General features: G+C 42.1%; 1 protein-coding gene across 1 annotated transcript in view; it reads left to right on the top strand.

Moving 5' to 3' along the window:
- Positions 1-23,012, top strand: part of Mcoln3 (mucolipin 3) — a 31,699-nt gene that overhangs the window by 536 nt on the left and 8,151 nt on the right. Inside the window, exons 2-8 of the mRNA XM_029560304.1 lie at positions 4,294-4,523; positions 9,301-9,468; positions 14,512-14,665; positions 15,789-15,873; positions 18,237-18,256; positions 21,151-21,263; positions 21,347-21,496. Coding sequence (XP_029416164.1) covers positions 4,296-4,523; positions 9,301-9,468; positions 14,512-14,665; positions 15,789-15,873; positions 18,237-18,256; positions 21,151-21,263; positions 21,347-21,496 — 918 coding nt within the window. The 5' untranslated portion in view covers positions 4,294-4,295. The remainder of the gene's footprint in view (positions 1-4,293; positions 4,524-9,300; positions 9,469-14,511; positions 14,666-15,788; positions 15,874-18,236; positions 18,257-21,150; positions 21,264-21,346; positions 21,497-23,012) is intronic.

Below are 23,012 nucleotides of genomic sequence, written 5' to 3'. Positions count from 1 at the left end.
CTGGGAGGCCTGGGACCGGGAAGGCCATCTGCGAATCCGCTGGAGTCGCGGTGGGAGACCAGGTCTGCAAGTGGCTCGGTGTCAGCTCTCAACGGGGATGTTCCTTGATTAGAGGCCAATGGGCCAATGGGTGGGGAACTGGGGGTACAGTGGGGTCCTTACGCTGGTGGAAAACAGCCTCCAGCCACCTGGAGAGTCCCAAAGAGCTCAGGATACGGTGCCTGGGATGGAAGCAGGGCCGCCAGGAGTGTCATCCCGCAGCTTCGCGGGAACCCGCACCGCAGAAGCAGAGCCTCAGCTCGGCTGGGGGGTGGTGCGGGGGGAGCTTAGACAGGCTCTCATTTTGCAGGAGGGGAAACTGAGGCTTAGTGTGGTCTGAGTGAGTTGCCTCAAGTCAAACTGTAAAATCAGAGAGGGAGGAAGAGAAGGAGAAAGGGAGGGAGGGAAGGAGGGAGGGAAAAAAAGAGCCTTGAAGTTCTGTCTGGTGAAAATGTTGAAGAAACAGGTTTCCCTAGTTTGTGGCCACCCCTGACACTTTCGGCATTTACATAGTCCCTGTCTACATATAATTTCCTGCAGTTCAATCTAACTGAGCCTCTGACTGCTGTGAATAAATAAGTCTGTGTATCATTTCGAAGGGCACCACCCTGATACCTCAGGTAGACTCCCGCTGAGCCCTCCTCTCTGAGCGCCTCAGTGGATGAGAACAGTCAATATCTCTTTAGCTCCCACGAGTCTCAGGGTTTGTAACTGATGCCATGCATCCCCAGAAGGGCTCTGAGACAGGGTGAGGCTGATGTTTGCAGCAAGGTTAGCCGTCTGCTCTGAATGGAAGGCACCCCTTCAGAAACAACTCTAGTATGATATTTTGAATAAATTAATGGTGGTGGCTGCTTTCTCTTTGTTCCTGTGGGTTACTGTTCCATGGTGTGTGGCTAGTGTGTTTGAAGTTTAATTTTCTCTGTATCATAGCAGACAAGGGCTTGATATGACCTCAAATCAAATAGTTTACCAACACATTTAATTACCCCAAACTTCATTATTATAGTTATTCAAATGTAGTTATCAACAGAAATCGTTTTAAGTCCTACAGATAAAGTCTCTTCAAATGCTGTCTAAAGTAGTTACCAGTTTGTGTTTGTTTTTGCCATACTGGAAATGGAACCCAGGGGCAAGCGCTCTACTACTGAGCTACATCCCCGACTCTTCATATTCTATTTTTTAAAAAGGAAATAAAATATTCTTGAGTGAATATTTTAAGAAATTGATGACTCCCCCCTTCTTTGTCCAAAAGTTATATGTGCTTATACTTTGACAGGCATTATAACACCACAACAGAGATCCACGATAATGCATTCCATCGTCACTGATTTACTCAAAGGCACTGCATTTGCTAGGCAATAAGAGGTTTTGTGCATAATTTTATCCATTCAGCAGTATCCTTATCCATCTTTTCGTTAACCAAGACTTTAAACTTTTCTCCATGGCTGGTTTTTATAGCCAAAATCTGCATTTCAGGAATGTTGTGTTTGCTAAGATTCCTGCAATCCACATCAAACATGGGTTTCTAGACTTGGAAAGTGGTCCAATTTATCAGATATTGTATAAATGTAGGCTAAATTCTTCTCCCTTCATTACTGAGCACAAGTTTTTTAATAAAAACTCGGAACTCAGATGGACTTTCTGATCTGTATGGAAGGACTGGACTCTGTTGGTGAATGTGGAGTGTTTTATTTTGAACAGGCTTCATAGTCTATTGATTAGTTTGAGGGAAAAATCCATGGTAAGTACAAATCTCTGGAGAGATTTCTCCCTCAGTTTGGGAAAACTACCTCATCTTTTTCTTTTTCTTTCTTTTTTTAAATTTTCATATTTTATTTATTTTTATTTTATGTGTATGTATGTATTGCCTGCATGTCGGTAAGTGCACCCGTGTTGTGCAATGCCCTGGGAGGACAGAAGAGCTGTTGGATTCCCTGGAACTGGAGTTATGGACAGTGGTCAGTTGCCATGTGGGTGCTGGGATTCAAACACAGGTCTTCTGAAAGAACAACCAGTGTTTTTAAATGCCGAGCCATCTCTCTGACCCCTTTTTTTTTAAAAAAAAAAAATTTTATTATTTATTTTATTTTATGTGCATGATTGTATTGCCTGCATGTGTGTAAGTGCACAGGTGTCATGTGGTGCTCGAGGAGGTCAGAAGAGGGTGTCAGCTCCCTTGGAACTGGAGTTACAGATGGTCGTTGACCGCCATGTGGATGCTGGGAATCAAACCTGGGTCCTTTGCAAGAGCAGTTAGTGCCATCTCTCCAGCCCTTTTCATCTTTTTCAAAAAGACAAATAAAATAAAATGTGCTGCATAAATATAAGCAAATGCAAGTGGTGGTGTCTTTGGGAATTGGACTGCAGTTGAGTGCCTGCCTCTCCCTTTGTAGCATAGCTCAGCTCCTTGTCCACACCATCCATAGGAGTCTTGCTGGGTGTTAGAAAAAGTTGTTGTGACTGATGGGGTTGGAGGGTTCAATGAGGCTGCCGGCTTATGCTCTACGCAGAGGCCTTATTTGCATTTTTACTTACTGTTTGTTACATTCTTACCAGGGTACATACTATTAACAATCTGCAGGACATGAAACCAGGCTCAGTGTGGGCTGAATGAGTTGATTCAGGTCATAGAAGTAACAAGTTATAGAACTAGGATTAGAAAACAAACTGGATCTTGGTTCTGTATAAAAATCTACTTATTTATTATTTTTATTTATAATTGGAAGAAAATTTTCATTTCTCCCCAGAGGGGGGAAAATGACCATGTGCACATGTACACACACATTTTCATATCACTTCAGTGTCCATCTCCCTCTGAAGACCTTGTTAACCTCTCAGGCCTCTGATTCTTGCTGTCACTGTATTTGGTACCCAATGAGGCAGAAAGCATATGCACATGGTACCTAAGCCATATGTACATGCAGGCACTCTTTTCAAAAAAAATATTTTATGTATTATTTTTAATTTATGTGTATGAGTGTATTGCCTACATGCATGTGAGTGCACCCGTGTTGTGCAATGACGCAGGCACTCTTTTTCTAATAAGAACATCCCTGGAATTTGTTAGCTTTCAACTAGGTGAGAGTTCACTGAGTAACTGAAGCCAACAGGAAACTGACACCTTCTGTCCTAATTGGCACTCATCTCATTAACATGGTCTGGGAGTATAGGACAGCTCTGAATCACTGGGGCAGCCCTGCAGGCTTTCCTGAACAGACTAAGTACCCGCCCCACGAAAATAGTCACAGCTCCACCACTGTCATCTGCAGCAGCCCAAGAGGTCCTTCAACTTTTTAGGGCTTCCCTACTCAGACAAAACTGCATCCTTGGGGTCAATGCAGAACAGAATTTCAGGACTAGCCGGTATGAAGCAGAGTTGGAGTTTATTAAAGACATTTTAATACAGATTTTAAGCAGGAAAGTTAAAAGAGAAAGAGGGGCACTCCAGAGGAAGAATGAGACAAACTCAAGTGCGGATATGGGTTTCTCAAGAGAGACTCACAATTGTCTTGACCAATTACCCTTATATGCCATTTTGGTGGCTCTCAAATTACAGCTCAAAGGGTTGCTAAGAAACTTCTTTTCCTTCTCTTTCACCTTTTGATAAGTGGGAATATAAAGTGGCTTCAGAGGTGCCTTGGATGGAATTATCATCTAATAAAGTAGAATCAAGCACAATAAGGGGTTTAGAACAAGTCCTTTTCCTGCAAAGTGGTTTCTGGTGCTATTCCCGGGAAACTGCAGGTGTACAGCTGAAGAGGGAGGAAGACCTTAAGCAAATGTTAATTGTGCTGGAGTTCTTGATTTTCAGTGGAGGAGGCTTGAACCAGACTCTCCAGTGAGGGGTTTATTTCTGTCCTCAAGTTCTCAGAATTTTCCCCAACTTTCCTTTTCTTTAAATTATTTTTGATTTATTTATTTTAATTTTATGTGTATGAGTGTTACACCTGCATGTGTGTAAGTGCACCCATGTCATGCAATGCCTGTGGAGGACAGAAGAGGGTGTCAGATCCTCTGAAATTGGAGTTACCCATGGTTGTTGCTGTCATGTGGATTCTGGGATTTGAATCCTGGTCTTCTGCAAGAATAGCTAGTGCTCTTAACTGCTGTGCCATCTCTTCAGTCCAATTTTCCCAAACTTTCTAATCTGCCTCAGGAACAGCAGCTCTTTTGTTCAGCTTTGTCCTGAACTTTTCCTGCAGTAGCAAACAACATGGGCTAGCTGAGTGGCATGTTTTGTTCCCACCGTAGAGATGGCAGATCCTGAGGTGGTCGTAAGCAGCTGCAGCTCCCACGAAGAGGAAAATCGTGGCGCTTTCAAGCAGCATACACCTTCAACAGAGGAGCTTCTGTTGGAAGACCGGATGAGGCGGAAACTCAAATTCTTCTTTATGAATCCTTGTGAGAAGTTCTGGGCTCGAGGTAGAAAGCCCTGGAAACTTGCCATACAAATTCTAAAAATTGCAATGGTGACCATCCAGGTGAGTACCTTCCATCACAAGTTTGGTAGCCACAAAGACAGCAGAGGACAGTTTTAAAAGCAACTTTTGGGAGGTTAGGTGAGGGTGGAGATGGGGGAGGGGGTTTGAATTTGATCAAAATAGATTGTAAGAAATACTTAAATCAATAAATTAAAAAGTAAAACCAATTAGCTGCATGTATAATGAAAGACAATAAATACAGAAAGCTACAACCTTAAACCCTGCTCTCTTCAGCATTTCTGACTTTTTTTTCTTTATCATTTTTCATTGTTGTAATTTTAGCCACATAATAGTTTTCAGGACAGGAGATTTTAATATTTTAATTCTAACGAAGACAGTTCACAGTTTCTAAGTCTTCTATTGAGACTAGCTGACTCTCAATGTGAGGACTCTCTTTTCCTTTCTAGTTTTCTAGGCATTTCTTTCTCTGGAAGCTTCACAGGTTTCTGTTACACAATCTCTTGAATTCTTACAGTCCTAAATCATGAGAACCATATGGTGAGAGAACGTGGAGGTAACAAAAGAGCCTGTGACATGGGCCTTCATTTTACTTAGAAGTGAAATTCCGTATCTATTTTCCTTGGTATCTTAAAAAGTATTTTTGAGGAATCATATTTTGTGATAGTTACATATACTGATTTTGATTTACTCTCATGAAAATGTGGTTTTGGGATTGGCAAGATGGCTTAGTAGGGCAAAGAGGCTTGTGACCAAGCCTGATGACCTGAGTTCAAGTCCCAGAACTCACGTGGAGGAAGGAGGGAACTTAATTCTGCAAGATGTCCTCTGACCTCTACACATTGCCTGTGGCACAAGTGCCCACATATGCAAGAGCGCGTGTGTACACACACAATCAATCAATGAAAAAATGTTAAAAAAAAAAGCGTTTTCCTGCTGGTGAAAGGAAGCATCTCTTTTTAAAAGCAGAAGGGTAAAAATGAAAGATTTTACAGGTGAAAATACATGTGATAGGTTTATTTTTCTTTCCTATTCTTGGTGAACAACTGATATTGAAGGAAGAGTTTTAAAAAAGAACCTTGAGATTACTAATCTTAATTGCTTACTAGAACAAATGCTTATGATTGTAGAAGTGAAGGCAGTTTCTAGAATGGTCTGAGGTTGGTGGAATTTTTATTTAGATTTCTTAACACTAGACTGGCGTGACCACTCTCTTCCAGTACATTTTTTTCATTTAATTCTAATCACACTCCTACTGGGTAAATACCAGCACCTCTCATCTCACAGAAAAGGAAATTACCAGTTATAGTTTTTAACCAGTAATAGGCTCATCGGTGGCTGCATCCAGATGTCAGAGGTGGGCGCACTTTGTTTTTAAAACATCACCATGAAGACAGATTCAGTTCTCAGTGAAATACTTGGCAACCTGGAATCAAAATTCTTAATTTCCAGGTGATAATACAATGTGTTACAGTAGTGAAAAGCCTATCTGTGTTGGGAAGAAAGCTTGTATCAGTTAGATAGGAATGCTTATTCTTAGAATAATAGGTACACTTGAGTGGTTGCTGTGCACTGGGCTATTTTACAGATGTCATGTTCGATTCTTAATTGGAGCTGAGCAGCAGTGTCTCATAGAAACAGCACCAAGGCTAAGTGTGATTCCTTTACCTGTGGGATTCAGGAAAGTAAAGATCATAGCTGAGCTTCATACCCTCAGATTTGCATATGCTAAGGCTTATGTTCTAGATTACTCCCTTACTTCTTTTTAGAGAATTCATCTGACCTTACTATAGTTACTAGAGTGGCCAAGAGGAACACTAGCCAGTGGTTTATCCCTTTGGTAAGAAACATGTAAAAGGTGTTGGTGTTGTATGTTTTAAAGAAAGAACTGAAGGTTTAATTGTTGGTTGATTTTTTGAGACAGGGTCTCACTCTGTAGCCCAGGCTAGTCTGGAACTCATAGGCTGGACTGACTTGAAACTCACAGTCTCTTGAGTGCTAGAATTACAGGCAGGAGCCTGCAGACCTCGCTTTTTAAAAATAATAGTCTTCAAAAGATTATTTTATTCATATGTATGTATGTATGTATGTATGTATGTCAGTTTGAGTGTCTTCCATGTGTGTGAGGTGCCCATGGGGGCCAGGGAGGGTATCAGAGCCCCTGGAGCTGGAGTTACAGATGGTTGTAAGTCACCTAGTGTTGGTCCTGGGACTGGAACTCCGGTCCTCTGCCAAAGTAGTAAGTGCTCTTAAAGCCAGCGCCATCTCTCTAGTTCCTACACCTGGCTCTTCATTGTAATCTTTCCTTAATCTGTACCTGAGTACTCCAATTGCATCACATAAAGGCATCTTTGTCAGTGAGTAAATGAAAGTGAATTGTTGACAGATGATCTCTTTTTTAGGGAAAAGGAGTCTCTGTTAAGTAGATTTTATTTTTCAGCAGCAAAAGAAAGACATCAAGCAACAGTCACACTCCCAAAGGTGCTGCTTCTCTCACCGTCCCATCCAGTCTCTGAAGTCTCCAGGTCTCTTGGCTATTTTTGCTTCCATCTGATACCATGTTACTAGAACTCCAAGTCTATTGCTCAACACTTTTCCAATGAATGGGGAGACAAGAAGTGATAAAAGGAAATGAGTTTATTTACAGTTTTGGCCAGAACTAGAGAGAAGCAAACAAATACCATCTCTTCATTTCTTTGCCTTGTCTTTAACAGTTTCATAAATTATAGAAAAGATGCAACGGAGGCCAGGCAGTTTGCATCTGTGCGTGTATCTATGACATACGTTACCTGAACTTTTAAGACTTTTCCTGGAAGAGGAGAGAGTTCTTCCTTTGGCATCAGAGCTTCAGTCCCAGCACCAGATTATTGTTTTTTCTGTCCTGTAACGGCTTGTACTTGAGGACCGGGTCTGATCGTCTTCTGTGTCCAGTCCTCAGCTTAGTGTTGGCACAGGGTAGGTACTTGAGCATCTGAATGAAATAGCGAGAATATCTTTGGGAAACCTTTGGAGATTCTTTGGGCTATCAGCTTTGATAGATGTCAGGTCAGGGACCAATCCTAACCCTAACTGTGATCTTACCAAACTGTGATCTTACTAGGATTTTAAATGAGGATACTTAGCTTAAGGAAACCCTTCAGAGATGGGAATTGAGTCAGGTGGTGGATGGTGGCCTGTGAGTGCAGGTCACAGGTCACAAGGAGTGGGAAGAATGCTCTGTATTTTTCTTCACCCAGACTCTGGATTACCTTTCCTAGAGGGATAGAATAGACAGAGTTTGGATTTAGCCTATCAGACATGGATTACAATTGTGAGTATAGACTTGTTAGTGATGCGACTTTAAAATTTATTTAATTCTCTGAGTCTTTAAGAACTCATCTGTAGAATTGTTACGTTAGGAACTATACTACAGGATTAATATAGACAAGGAGATTTCCTGCAATAGTGTCCAACACACAGGTGCTCAGTGCTGTTCTCTAATCTAAAATATGCCCTGCCTCACTCCTGGGTCTGAAACAGGGTATCAAAGGGAGGGGAGGGAGAGTGGGGAGAGAATGAATAAGAGACGATGAATGAGAGAGAGAGAGAGAGAGAGAGAGAGAGAGAGAGAGAGAGAGAGGAAAGAATGTGAGAATGCAGGAAGGGAAGGAACTGGAGCAGAAGGGGGTTGGGAGGGAGAAATTGAAGTGGTTTTAGGGGGAAAGCAGAGAGATTTGGAGCGAAGCAAGCTTTTGGGTTTGATTGACAGCAGCACAGTGAAACAACTGTTTGCAACAACTGTTTGCAAATGTGAACAGCTAAGTTTTGTTAAAATTCTGGAGTCAATCCTACCTAAACATTAAGGACACATTATGTTAGTATACTCTAAGTTAGAGAAGAGTTGAAAAGATAGTTTCAATTTTGGGTCTTACTGGCACAATTCAGGTAATGAGGTCTAGGAATTTAGATTAGTCATAGGACTTGATCTTTCTTACAGTTTGTTATCCAGTAGCTGTAAGCATTTGTGTGTGTGTGTGTGTGTGTGTGTGTGTGTACATTTATGTGTGAATGAGGGCACACACATGCCACAGCATGCATGTAGAGGTGGTGTCCTAGTTTGTTTCTCCATTGCTGTGACAAAATACTCTGACCAATACCAACTTGGGGAGGAAAGGGTTTATTTGGCTTATATCTCCTGGGTCATGGTTCATCAGGAAGCCCAAGGTAGGAGCTCAGGGCAGGAACCTGGAGGCAGGAGGAGAATCGATGCTTGCTGGCTTGCTCCCCTGGTCCCTGCTCAGCCTGCTTTCTTATGGACCACAGGCCCATCTGCTCAGGGGTGGCACCACCTACAGTGGGCTGGGCCCTCTCACATCACTCAACAATCAAGATGTCCCACAGATATGGCCACAGGTCAGTCCAATGGAAGCAATTCCCTAATTGAGGCTCCCTCAATCCAGGTGTGTCAAGTTGACACTAAAGCTATCCAGCACAGGTGAGGACAACCTCAGGCTCCAGTCCTTACCATCTGCCTTCTTTGACACAGGGTCTCTGGTGTTTCTTTTTTTAATCAACCGCCAAGAAGTCTCCTATCTCCTTCTCATCTCCCTGTAGGAATGCTGAAACAGGCTGGGCCTTTGCATGGGTTCTGGGATTTGAACTCAGGTCACATTTTTACCCACTTTGCCGTCTCCCTAGCCCCCAAGCTGGAGCCTTCTTGATATCCTACAGAATTGGTTGCAAGCTCTTCTGCTTTCCAGTCAAGCCCCTGCAACACATGCCTCGATTTCTTTTCTGTTCAGGCTTTTTATCCTCTTACTGTTTCTTTTTTTCTTTTAAGCTGGTCCTTTTTGGACTAAGTAATCAGATGGTGGTAGCTTTCAAGGAAGAGAACACTATAGCCTTCAAACACCTCTTTCTAAAAGGATACATGGATCGAGTGGATGACACGTATGCAGTGTACACACAAAATGACGTGTACGATCAGATCATCTTTGCAGTGAACCAGGTAAATCAAGTGTATGCTTTTTGCTTTTTTTTTTTTAAAAAAAAAAAAACGTTAGGGGTTGGAACTCAGGGCCTTGCATATGCTAGCCAAATATTCTACCACTGAGCTCTATCTTCAGACAGTGTATGAATTCTTTACTTGAGAGAAGGAACAGATTTGAAAAATGGCAGCAAAGGATGATACTGAAACAGACACACAGGTATTGAAAGTGAACAGTTCTATTTAGAAATGACTTACAAATCAGACTATTTAAAATTGGTTTATGTGGGGTTGGAGAGATATCCAAAGAGTCCTTTTTGGATAGAGGTTAAGAGTCCTCTTCCAGAGGACCCAGGTTCAGTTCCCAGCACCCACATGGACGCTAACAACCGTTTATAGCTCCAGTCCCAGGCAATTTGACATCCTCTTCTGGCCTGCATTGGTCATATTAAAATAAAATCAAGCAAACCAAAAAATCTAAAAGCATTGACTTAAAATTATTTCCAACAAACTTTTATAAAACTAGAAATTGAGAGAAGCTTTTGTTTTGTACCGTCAGAGAGATGGAAACTTTAATGACTTAATTAAAAGAATATAGGCTCGGCTCAACTATGGGAGCTTCAACATTTAAAATTACTGACATGACCTGGACATAAGTATTCATTAAGTCTTCAAAGCTTATACTTTCAGAGGCTAACAACAAGTAATGAGAATATTAGCTTTGCGGAGTTTGTGCAGTAAGGCTACGAGTTCATTTAGGAGTAAGGCTTTTATGTCTTGATGGACAATGATTACATTGTGATATTAACTAACTTCCAGACAGAGTAAGCTTGTTTTCCTATGGATGAGTCATATTTTTATTCTGGGTTCTTCTTGTTATGAATAGTACTTTCTCAAGGTCCTAAATTGCTTTTTTGTAGCATCATTGAAAGTGCTCTTGAAGTCACTAATTCCATTCTAGGTTAGTTACAGATCACATTTCATAACAGTTACAACCTTTCTTCAGGCATCATCGCAATGCAGTCATGACTTTTCCTTTTCCAGAGGTAACTGATTTAAACTGAGGTATGAACTTCTGGGATAAAATATGTCTTTATGGAGCCAAGACACCTGGTTAGCACTGGGATTTGGAAAATTAGTTATAGACATAAGCTTCATATATTGTTAAATAGAATTATGTTGTACAACTCTTAGAGGGAAAGTAGCTCGCTGTTGAAGACAAGTTTTTTTTTTAAATATATTTGTTGTTTGTTTTATGTGGATGAGGGTATTGCTGCTGCACCTGTGTCATGCAATGCCCATGGAAGTCAGAAGAGGGCATCAAGTCCCCTGGAACTAGAGTCACTGATGGTTGTTAGCTGCCATGTGGGTGTTGAGAATCAAACTTGGATCCTCTGCAGGAGCAGCCACTGCTCTTAACCACTGAGCCATCTCTCCAACCCTGAAGACAAGTTTTAAGATAAAAAATAATATGCGTATATGTATGATGTGTGTGTAGCCAGTCCTTGCCTTCCCTTGTTTGAGGTCTCTTGTTATTTGCCACTGTATCTACTAGACTGCCTAGCTTACAAGATTCTTGGGGGAGGGTCTCCCATCTTCCCATAAGAGCAATTATAGATTCATACCACTGTGCCTGGCTTTATGTGGATTTGGGGGATTTGAATTCAGGTCCTTACACTTGTGTGACAAATCTTCTACCCACTGAGCCATCTCTGCAGCCTGAGATTTTTGTTTTAAGTGTATTGAAGCTACTCTGAACCAAATTGTTATGGTTTTTGAGGGGGTACCTAGAAGCTGGGGGTAAATAGTCCATTAATTTTGTTGTTGTTGTCTTATATAAGAGAAGATGGCTTTGAACTCACTATGTAGCTTAGGCTGCCACTGATCTCTTGATCTCCTGCCTCGATCTCCCAAAAGCATCACCACACCAGGCTAACAGACCACTAAATTCTTTATAAAGCATCTTTATCTTTATTACTAGGGCTAAACTCAGTCTTCAAAGTATTGTATTTGGCATTCGAGTCATTCTGCTTGCTAGCTCTCCGTGTTCTTTCCAGGTAGAAAGTCATGAAAGATCCCTCACTTAGTTGTCACACTTGTTCCTGCTGCTATAACAAAACACATGACATAATAAGCAAAAGCAGCTTCCTTCTTCTGGTTCTGGAAGCTTGAGAGGCTAAGCTCAAGACACCCAAAAGGCCCAGGTAGCACACCTTCTTGCTGTGTCCTTCCATGACAGAAGGGATACAGAGGGCAAAAGGGCCTAACTAGTCCTTCTTGCCTTGTGATGTTGGAATTGTTTGTTCTTACAGCTCAAACACAGTGTATAAATTCTCAGAGCCAGGGCAGGAGAGATGGCTAAAGAATTAGGGGAATTTGCTGCTCTTACAGAGGACCTGGGTTCATAAACTCATGCACACACACACACACACACACACACACATATATATATAATATATTTAAATATATATATTTATGTGGCACACATAAACTCATGCACATATATATATATATATTAATTAATTTAAAAGTTCCTGAATTTGATTGTTTTCCTTTCTTCTCCACCTAGTAATCCTACCACATCTTCACCATTTTCTAAAGAATTCACCTAAAATCAGAGTTCTTAGTGCATAATGCTATGCATGACATAGAGAGATAGGTGCACATGTCTGCCATCATCCACACAAAAGGCTGGAGAGATGGCCCAATGGTCAAGAGGACTTGGGCCTTGCAGAGGACTGCAGTTCTGCTCCTAGAACCCATATCAGGTGGCTCACAACCATCTGTAATTCCAGCTCCAGGGGCTCCAACACCCTCTTCAGGCCTCGGTAGGCACCTGCACATATGTGGCATATACACACACAAAGACACACACACTCATGCAAATAAATAAATCTTTTAAAAGAGTTAATACATATATACGAACCTCATGACATTTAATGTATTTGCTCCATGAAGACAGAAGTATCAGACACCAAAATGTTTGTGAATGAGCTCAAAATACTATATGTGTTAGGATCAGAGGACACAGAAGGGCCACAAATGAACAATGTATAATTTGCTTCCCTTTTGTCGACACAGTACTCAGCTAAGGACCTTTAATTTTGTTTTTATTTTACCACTCAAAGTATGACCTGGGATCCTGCAGAACTGCAGAGGTCAGAAGGGATGATGCCCAGGACAAGGAAAGCCCCCTAAGAGGCCTTAGCTGCTTAAATGCCTTGTACAGTCTACCCAGGAGTTCTCCAGACCAAATGCCTTCTGACCACAGTTTCACCCTAAACTCTTGTCCCAGAACCTTCTAACTTGGTCTTCAACCATTTAGTGGACATAGTTCCACCACTTGCCCTAGACAATCTAGCTCTTGCCCAATGCTCAAATTTCTACCATGAGCCTTACCAAGACATCCCTGAAGTCAGGCTGTCATGTGGCTTCTAATGTTAGCAGGTATCTGTGCCCTGACTGCACATCATTTGCCTTTCAAGATCTGAAAAGTCTGAAGACATAGAATGTGTGGTGAGGACGTTCAGAGCTCCTGTGAGGATTGTTAGAATTGGCCCACACATGTACAGTGGGGGACTCAGAGGGAGAACAGGACCCCAGTATAGATAGGTACAGCTGTACTTCACAACCCTGCTTAGCTTTGCAGATTTGCCTCCCATTTGTACCCCACATCCCAGGTGTATTGGTCCACTTGCTGGGAAGTAACTCCACAAAGCTGAGTATTTCCAGCATTATACTATTTCCCCTACATGTGTAGATCATAATGTTATTTACTAACTTGTACAATAGTCTCTATTACTGCACTCACTAGGACAAGGAAAATGTTTCTGTGAAAATGCTTGAACTATATTGTTTTAAAAATATTTTGTTTAGCTGGGCGTGGTAGCACACACCTTTAATCACAGCTCTTGGGAGGCAGAGGCAGGCGGATCTTTGTGAGTTCGAGGCCAGCCTGGTCTACATAGTGAGTTCCAGGACAGCTGGGGCTACAGGGAGACCCTGTCTCAAAAAGACCAAAATTTTTTTTTATTTAGTATTTTGATTTTTTTATGTGTATGAGTATATTGCTTGCATGTGAATAAGTGCACCCATGTCGTGGTGTACAGAAGATGGCGTTGGATCCTCTGAAACTGGAGTTATGGATGGTTGTTAGTCACCACATGGGTGCTAGGATTTGAACCTGGGTCTTCTGCAAGAGCAGCCAGAACTCTTAGCCGCTGAGCCATCTCTCCAGGCCCCAAAATGATTAAACTATATTCTTGCCATGAAAATTATTAGATCAGGATTTCTAGAAAAGATTTTAATGGTAAGCCTGGAACAAATGTATCCTACTTCTTATATCAACAGTAGTAAATTAGAATGAAGACCTTTCAGGAAATAATTGTAAATAAAATTTCTATTTACACTGGATGTAAAAGTAAATCCCTGGACATAACTCTTTAAAGAAGGAAAGAACCCTGTATTTCTTTCTGTTGCTGTGATAAAATACTCTGACAAAGCAGCTGAAGGAAGAAAGGTTTTGTTTTGGCTTACAGTTGCAGAGGGGATACAGTCCACTGTGGTGGGGAAGGCACGGCAGCAGGGGGTAAGGCTGACCAGCAGTCAGGAAGAACAGGAAGTAGGGCTAAGCTATAAAACCACAGTCTGCCCCCAGTGACATACTTCCTCCAGCAAGGCTTCACCTTTGGAAGGTTCCACAACCTTCTCAAGATAGCACTACCAGCTGAGGACCAAGTGTTCGAACACGTGAGACTATAAAGGGATATTTCTCATTCAACCACAAGTCACAAAGATTATGTAGCTTCAGATTTTAGTTTTGAAGGAAACCGATGCTCAGAAATATTTTGATAGAGCTGAGCCTTGAACCCAGAACTCTCCTCAGAGAGTGCTCTATGCCCTGTTTTTCCTGGTGCGCTGTAGGAAGGCACAGTACTCTGCACGTCAACCTGAGTGTCTGTACCCTGAGGGGAGGTGGGAACCAGACGTGACCAGGCGGGGCCAACACAGCTTCACTTCTGCCTAGGCTGACATCCCACTCCCTATCTTTCTTTTTGGTTCAAGTATCTACAGCTCCCCAACATTTCTGTTGGGAATCATGCTTATGAGAACAAGGGGACCAAGCAATCAGCCATGGCCATCTGTCAGCACTTCTACAAGAGAGGAAACATCTGTCCCGGGAATGACACCTTTGACATTGATCCAGAAATTGAAATGGGTGATGTTCTTCTATAATCTTGAGCTTCAGTTTTATACTTATGCCCTTTGCTTGTATCTCTAACACTTGATCGGGTTGGTGTTATCATGGCATAGTAAGAACTACATGGACTTATCATGCATCATCTACTACTGGGAACCTTTTACTATAACCCATGAATCCCCCCAAACAAAAACAAAGCCAGATGAGACGAGGGTTATTATTATTCCCATGTTGTAGAGGATTGAAGTGTGGCTCAGGGTTTTAGCTGCTCAGGATGGAGCTGGCTGAGGCAGCGCTGAACATGATCTCAGATCTCCTATGCTGTCAGTTACTGCACCCCCCCCAATCCACTCTGGACAAGCCAGTTAAAAACTGGATACTCTGCTTACCAAACATTCTGTTCACAAACTCTTGATGTATGGCATTGAGATGAATAGTAAAGGATTTCAACCAGGGAAAAATTTCCAAAATTCTGTCTTCTTTTAAAAAAAAGTGTTCACTGAGGGAAAATTGTCAACATATAAGAGCTTCAAATATCAATCCTTTAAGTTACTTAATCTTAGAAACTGCAACTGCTCCAAATCCTGCATTTATGATTCAAAAAGAAAAGAGGGAAAGACAGCATTTACTTAGACATAGAAATGGGAAGAAAGACGGCATTTACTTAGACATAGAAACGGGAAGAAAGATGGCATTTGGAGACAAGTTTGTCTTTATAACTTCCAACCACTCCAGAAATGCAGTCTCTAGGTTTTAAAAACATGGAAGGCTCTGAAACCAACTGGTATTGATGCTAAGCTTTTAAAAAATATATTAATTCACAGAAATGCAGTCTCTAGGTTTTAAAAACATGGAAGGCTCTGAAACCAACTGATATTGATGCTAAGCTTTTAAAAAATATATTAATTCACTGGGCATGGTGGTGCATGCCTTTAATCCCAGGCAGAGGCAGGCGGATCTCTGTGAGTTCAAGGCCAGCCTGGTCTACATAGTTCCAGAACAGCTGGGGCTACAGGGAGACCCTGTCTCAAAAAGACATATACATATATTCAAATAACTGATCTTGACTATGTCATCCTTTCAAAATACAGTTTTACTTGTCTTAGGCACTAGCTTATGGCTTTGTTCCTTCCTGTGGCAGAATGCTTCTTTATAGAGCCAGGTGAACCTTATCCTATTGGAACGCTAGAAGAAAATAAACTCAACTTGACCCTGGACTTCCACAGGTGAGGAAAGCCAAGGGGAGCACAGCTCTGGTTGTGTGTGGTTTTGTGTCCCCCAACGGGAGCTCAACTCTGGTTGTGTCCTGAACTGAAGCCTTTCTGCTTTTCAGACTCCTGACCTTGGAGCTTCAGTTTAAGCTGAAGTTCTAAAGATGTCATTTTCCTTAAGTCTATAAATTTAATTCAGATACACACACACACACACACACACACACACACACACACACACACACACACACACACACACACACACACACACACACACACACACACACACACACACACACACACACACACACACACACACACACACACACACACACACACACACACACACACACACACACACACACACACACACACACACACACACACACACACACACACACACACACACACACACACACACACACACACACACACACACACACACACACACACACACACACACACACACACACACACACACACACACACACACACACACACACACACACATTCCCCAAAGGATTTTCTGAGACCAGAGGTAGAAGCTAAGTCCATAATTCCAGTTCAATAGGAAAAAATGAATAGGGAGAATAGCCAGAGACATCCCACAAAAGACTTGACTTACTGACATAGGGGTTGACAGTTTAACAAGACAGAATGGAGATAGGGTAGTCAGGTCTGTTCTAGTTACTGTTTGCCAAACAAATACTTCCAGCTTTCCATTTTTGGCACATTTGTACAATTGTACTACCTGATCCTCTTATTTTGCAGGTGAGGTCATGTGACTGGTATTTGACAGGGATCTGTAAAGGTAACTGATGCCTGTTACTTCTAGGCTGACCATTGTATTGATTATATAAGATTCTCTAGGTTCTTCTTTCCTTTACTCAGCAGTTAGCAGACAATGTTCAAGAGTTTAGCAGTTCTGTTCACCCAAGTTCTTAAGTAAGGAGATATGGAACAACAGGACCTCCAGACAACTTGTTTTCATTTCATTTCGTTTTGTTTTGAGACAGGGTCTTACTGTAAAACCCTGGTTGGCCTTGAACTCATAGAATACCGGGACTAAAAGCATGTGCTACCATGCCTGGCTTCCAGCCAACTCTTGATAGACATGTACCAAAAAGAAGGGCAAATTTTCTTATAAGTCACTAAGATTTGGAGGGTGCTTGTTATCATGGCATAACCTAGCCTATACTACACTACAAAATTGAACTGAAAAGCTAATACAAGGGGCTGGAGAGATGGCTCAGCGGTTAAGAGCACTGACTGCTCTTGCAGAGGACCCAGGTTCAATTTCTAGCACCCACATGACGGCTATGAACCATCCTTAACTCTAGTTCCAGGGGAATCCAAAGCTCTCTTCTGACCTCCATGGGCATTGCACAACACAGATGCACTCACATACATGCAGGCAATACACTCAAACACATAAAATAAAAATAAATAAAATATTTTTAAAAAACAATTAAAAATTAAATTTCAGCCTCCAGGATATAAGGAATACCAGCTAAAAGATTGGACCATTCCCAAGTCTCTTAATCTTCTGCAAGCAGATCAGTTTATTGTAGATTCCTAACATTTCAGACAACACATGGATGATTAGTTCTGAAACGTCTCTTCACCTTCTCTATGCGTTCACACCTCCCTATTCCTTACTAACTATATCTCATGTTCCTCACCAAAAAAACTGTACGTGCCTAAACCAATGCTTATTGAGTGTATATTACATATTTCCACCTTCATTTTTTCTCATTTTAGTATTTTTAAAATATCCTTAAGAGTGGCAGAATCCTTATTTTTACAGATGAAGAAACCAAGGCTCAGAAGTGATGTGTAGTGACCCATGGTCACACATCCAGGGAGAGGTCAGGCAGGATTTGACTGTGAAGCATCCCACACTTAAAAAAATATTTTATTTATTATGTTTTTTGTTGTATGCATGTAGGTAAGTGCACCCGTGTCGTGCAATGCCTGAGGAGGACAGAAGAGACTGTCAGATCCCCTGGTACTGGAGTTACAGACAGTTGTTAGCTGCCATGTGGGTGCTGGGATTCGAACCTGGATCTTCTGTAAGAACAGTCAGTGTTCTTAACTGCTGGGCCATCTCTCCAGTCCCCACATCCCACACTTCATGCTGGTCTTCCATCTGGACTAGAGTAATAGGGGCTGGAGAGATGGCTCAGTGGTTAAGAGCACTGACTCCTCTTGCAGGGGACCCAGGTTCCATTTCCAGCACCCTCATGGTGGCTAATACCCATCTGTTAACTAATGCCCTCTTCTGGCCTCTCTGGGCATTCCATTCATGGATGCACTTACATGCATGTAGGCAAAACACTCATACCCATAAAGTAATGACAGAAACATCTATTGTTTAGACGCATGGGCAAGAATTCAGGTATAGAATGAGTGCTGTGAGGAATCTGAGAGTGGAACTAGAAAAAATTTCCAGGATTTGATGATTCTCTAAGAGTTTCTTGGATTCTATTGAGAAGAGAAAGCATTCCAGGTTCCTGCTACGATGTGGTTTCCTCTGTTCCACACAAGACAGTTCGCAGGTCTGGGCTAGGGTCTAGGAATGTGTAAGTAGTTGTTGGCCAGACCACGCTTTGGGCCATCATTGTTTTGGGTTTGCTTCTGATGGATTTGCCAAGTTCAGAAGTAATAGTGATGTGAGTGCATAAATCAAAGCAGCTCTTCTAATATTATTTGTAACAATGGGAACTTCACAAGGATGAGGTTCTTGAATTACAAGCCTTGTCTCAGACACAGACTTATTTGGAGCACAAGCCTGACCTCATAATGAATACGAATGAAGCACAGGAGGGTGTCTGGCACAGAGGACACTTTCCTTGGTTTTTAAGTTTTCTAAAGTTGAGTAGACATCTGGGCAGCCATTAGAAGCTGCTTGGAAGTCATGAATAGTATGCTTTATTACAGAACTCGTCTTAGATTACGATCTTTCCATCAGCACACAGCAGTCTAACTGGTAGAAATAAGGTCTATGGCAGAGGATAGAGTGGCTGCTGCCTCTGCCCTCTTTTCATCTGTGCCATGCTGGCCCTGACTTGGCACTTTTGATTCTCCAGAATTTCAATATGGATGGACCTTCCTACCCCCTCCCTCCATCCTTCCCTTCCCTTCCCTCCCCTCCCCTCCCCTTCCCTTTCCTTCTTCTTTCTTCTTCCCTGTTTTATTTTTTGAGACAATCTAGGCCTCAAACTCACAGTCCTCCTGACTCAGCCTTCAAGTGCTGGGATTTCAAGCCTAGCAGAGGCTGGCCCTTTCTTGTCCCTCAAGGCTCAGCTAAAACCTCAATGAGGCCACCCTTTGCTGTACAATGTACTTGAACCCATCTTCCCTTGCCACCTCTTCCTGATGGGCTATTAGCATGCATCTCCTGGAGGGCTCAGGGGACACAGAACTCAGATTCAATTGTTCTAGGGTAAGACCTGAGGATGTCCCTTACTGATAACCCCCCCCCAAAAAATCCTTGATACAGAGTGGAGGGTGCTGGAAATGGGCAGCAAAAGGAATGCTGACTCTGCCACTTACTGGCAGTGTCACCATGGCCTTCAGTTTTAGCATCTGTAAAATGGGGGCAAAATCACGAGCGTCTCACTGGGGCTGCTGTGAGGAGCCAATAAATTAATACACATACACTGCTTGGATCTATGTCAGGCAAGAATGTGCTGAGCACACACTTGAGATTATGATTGAAATTTGATTTTATCACTAACTGTGGAGTTACTTGGTCACATTACAGTTATACCCTAATAAACAGCCTAACTCTAAATTTTAGTTTTAAGAGTGGACCCGAACTCAAGGAGCATCCATCCCTCCAGATGTCTCCTGGAACTGTGCTCCTAAGCCCAGTCTTACCCATACTTTTATTCAAAACTGTTTCTCCAGTATCAACTGGGGAATTACAAACTTGAATCCATCCTTATCAGACAATTGCCCTCTGATCCCTCGGCCTAAAATATCTCATATGCACAATGGCAAGCATTCTTAATTCTGACTGCTTCCAATGAGGATACAAATATGAATATGTTCCTGTTCAGCCTTTGAAATGAGAATTCTAGCTTACCCCCATTCATTCACTGTTGAGGGCAGAGGGCAAATTGGGGTCTCAAGAGATCTAGGCCATAAGTTCATAATGCAGGTCACAAGAGTACATGATTCAGTAAACTTGTTTACATTATAAACAGAGGCCTTTTGGTTGCAAGATTAAGTAAAAGTCATTTGTCCAGATTCTATGCATTTTGTTAAAGTCATTCCTATATCTAATTTTTGGTTTATTTTTAGAGACAGGATCTTACTGTAGCCCCAGCTGACCTGGAGCTTATTATGTAGACCAGGCTGGCCTTGATCTCATAGAGATTCTCCTGCGTCTGCCTCCCTAGTGCTGGGACTAAAGGTGTGTGCACCATGCAGGATTATATCACTAATGTCTATCTGGGTGCATTTTGGTCATGTACTCCTGTACTCCTTTGCTTGTTTCACTATTGTGGATGTTCCATAAGATCAGGGAGCTTGTCTGTCATGTTTACCATCATGTCCCAGCATCTAGAAAAAGGCACGGTACATAGTGGAGCTTAATGAATATTTTATACGCAGATAAGTATATATTAAACAGGCTACGCAGGCAGGCCAATATATTGATTGATTGAATGACTTTAAAAAAATATTTGTTTTTATTTTATGTGTATGAGTGCTTTACCAGCATGTATGTATTTGTACCATGCGTGTGTATCTGGGTCCCAGAAAAGGGCATTGAATCCCCTGAAACTGGAGTTACAGATGGTTGTGAGCTGCCATGTGGGTGCTGGGAACAAAACTCAGGTCCTCTGCAAGAGTTGCAAGTGCTCTTAACCTCAATTCATCTCTCCAGCCCCTTGATTGTTTTTTTGTCTTTTGTTTAGAAAAAGAGTTTTGCTTTATGTAGCCCAGGCTGGCCTTGAGCTCACTATGCAATCAGGCTAGCCTAGAACTCCAGGCAATCTTACTGCTCATAAGTGCTGAGATTACAGGTATGCACTACCACACCCAGCAAGGAGAACCTATTAAAAGACTACAAGGCGATAACTAAAGATCTTTGATTGATGGTTATAGTGATTTTTCAAAAGAAGGGCCTTGTTACACAGGAATGGGAGGCATGCTCCTCAAGGCCTCTGTTCTTGGGTGTCTTTCTAAAATGTTTGAATTACCTAAATTATTCTAAAAAGAAGTCTAGGTCATCATATTAGTATGTCTCATCCCATCCACATTCGTGATCCTCTGTGCTTCCAGTTCAGAAGAACACACATTACATGATGATCTTCGATACCTTTGTCATCCTGACTTGCCTGTCCTCCTTGGTCCTCTGTGTGCGGTCTGTGATTAGAGGGCTCCGGCTTCAGCAGGTAGGGACGCTGCTTTCTGAGGACATGGTGGACCTTCTCAATCACCAGGGAAATAACTCACTGTGCCTCTCTTTCCCCTAAAGGAATTTATCAGTTTTTTCCTCCTCCATTATAAGAAGGATGTTTCTGCCTCTGATCAAATGGAATTTGTCAATGGATGGTATATTATGATTATCATTAGTGACATACTAACCATCATTGGATCAATTCTGAAAATGGAAATCCAAGCTAAGGTGATGTTGCTCTTCCTAATCATTCACAACAGTCAAATTTGCTGATGTAGGTTTTACAAAATACGAATGTTTTCTGAACAAATGCTTACTTTCAAGTCTTAGATTGAGTTAACTGGAAGTTGGCAGTGGTAGAGACAGGTCTTGAACTCCTGATTTTTTTACCCACTCCTTCCAAGCGCTGGAAGTCCAAGTATGCACCAGCACACCTAGCATAAATCTTTATTTTAGGAACCACAACTATCATTTACTCCAATGAGTCCTTAACAGTGTCTGATAATCATTCTTCAGTTTTCTTCTAAAAGTTTTTTTGATTGACTTATTTTTATTTTATGTGTATGACTGTTTTGCCTACATGTGTGTAAGTGCACTCATGTCATGCAATACTCACAAGGCCAAAAGAGGGCATTGGATGCCCTGGAACTGGTGTTTCAGATGATTGTGAGCTGTTGCGTCTGTGCTGGGAGCTGAACCAGGGTCCTCTGGAAGAACAGCCAGTGCTCTTAACCACTATGCCATCTCTCCAGCACCTGATTCTTTTTTCTACACAACGCTCTCTGCTTCTGAAACCTCAAACACCCTCCCTGTCCCCACTCTTATCTGAGCACCTCACATAAAAATAATAGGGGGGCTGGGCATGGTGGTGCACGACTTTAATCCCAGCACTTGGGAGGCAGAGGCAGGTGAATCTCTATGAATTTGAGGCCATCCTGGTCTCCACAGCAAATCCAGACCAGCTCAGGCTAGGGAGACCCTGTCTCAAAAAGACCCCCCCCCAAAAAAATTAGGGGGGAAACTCCGTAACTTCCCACCTTACCTCACCTTTCTGCGAGCTTTCAGTGCTCATATATTCTGTAACTATATCTAAGGCTAGCCCTCCACCCCCACCTGCCTTTCAGGAGCCGACCCCAGGTGGTTGTTCAAAGACATAGCTCCAGAATTTTTTCCCCTCTGGCAGTTTTCTCTACCCACAGTATGTTTTGACTTCCTTGGAAAAGTTCTGTGTCTCTCTCCATCTACTCTCCCATTTCTTTGCTCCCTTTTAGAGAACAAAAGATCTCAAAAAGCAATCTTGCTGGCGATTCTGTTCCTTCCATTCTTTGTGTGTCTCTTCCAGTCATGCCGCCTTGCCTCTCTGTGATCATCTTTCTGATGATCTCCCATGATGCCATTCCTGGTGACCATTACTCCCTATCCTGACCTATCAGTAGTTCTTCACAGCTGAGCAGGTTTGAGTTGACCTGCCTTTTTCCTGAGGTATCACTTATCTAGAGTTCCCCTGGAGTCCCTGTGGTCTTCAGAGGTTCCCCTATCAGCTCCCTCTCACTTTGCCAACCCACTGAGGTGATAATGCTTTGAGGTGTCCTGCTTGGACAACTCTTTTTTGCTACTATCTTGGAGTTACCAAGATAGTTACAGTGACCCAAATAGATAGTTCAGTAACTACTTGCCAATATTTACCAAATCTATATTTCCACCTTGGAATTCCCTGTATTCCAGACTTGAATATCCAATATCA

The sequence above is a fragment of the Nannospalax galili genome, unplaced genomic scaffold (genome assembly GCF_000622305.1).
Source record: "Nannospalax galili isolate Female #2095 unplaced genomic scaffold, S.galili_v1.0 scaffold9, whole genome shotgun sequence".
Classification (NCBI taxonomy): domain Eukaryota; kingdom Metazoa; phylum Chordata; class Mammalia; order Rodentia; family Spalacidae; genus Nannospalax; species Nannospalax galili.
Note: the sequence above shows the minus strand (reverse complement) of the source record. Positions and strands in the feature narration are given on the sequence as shown.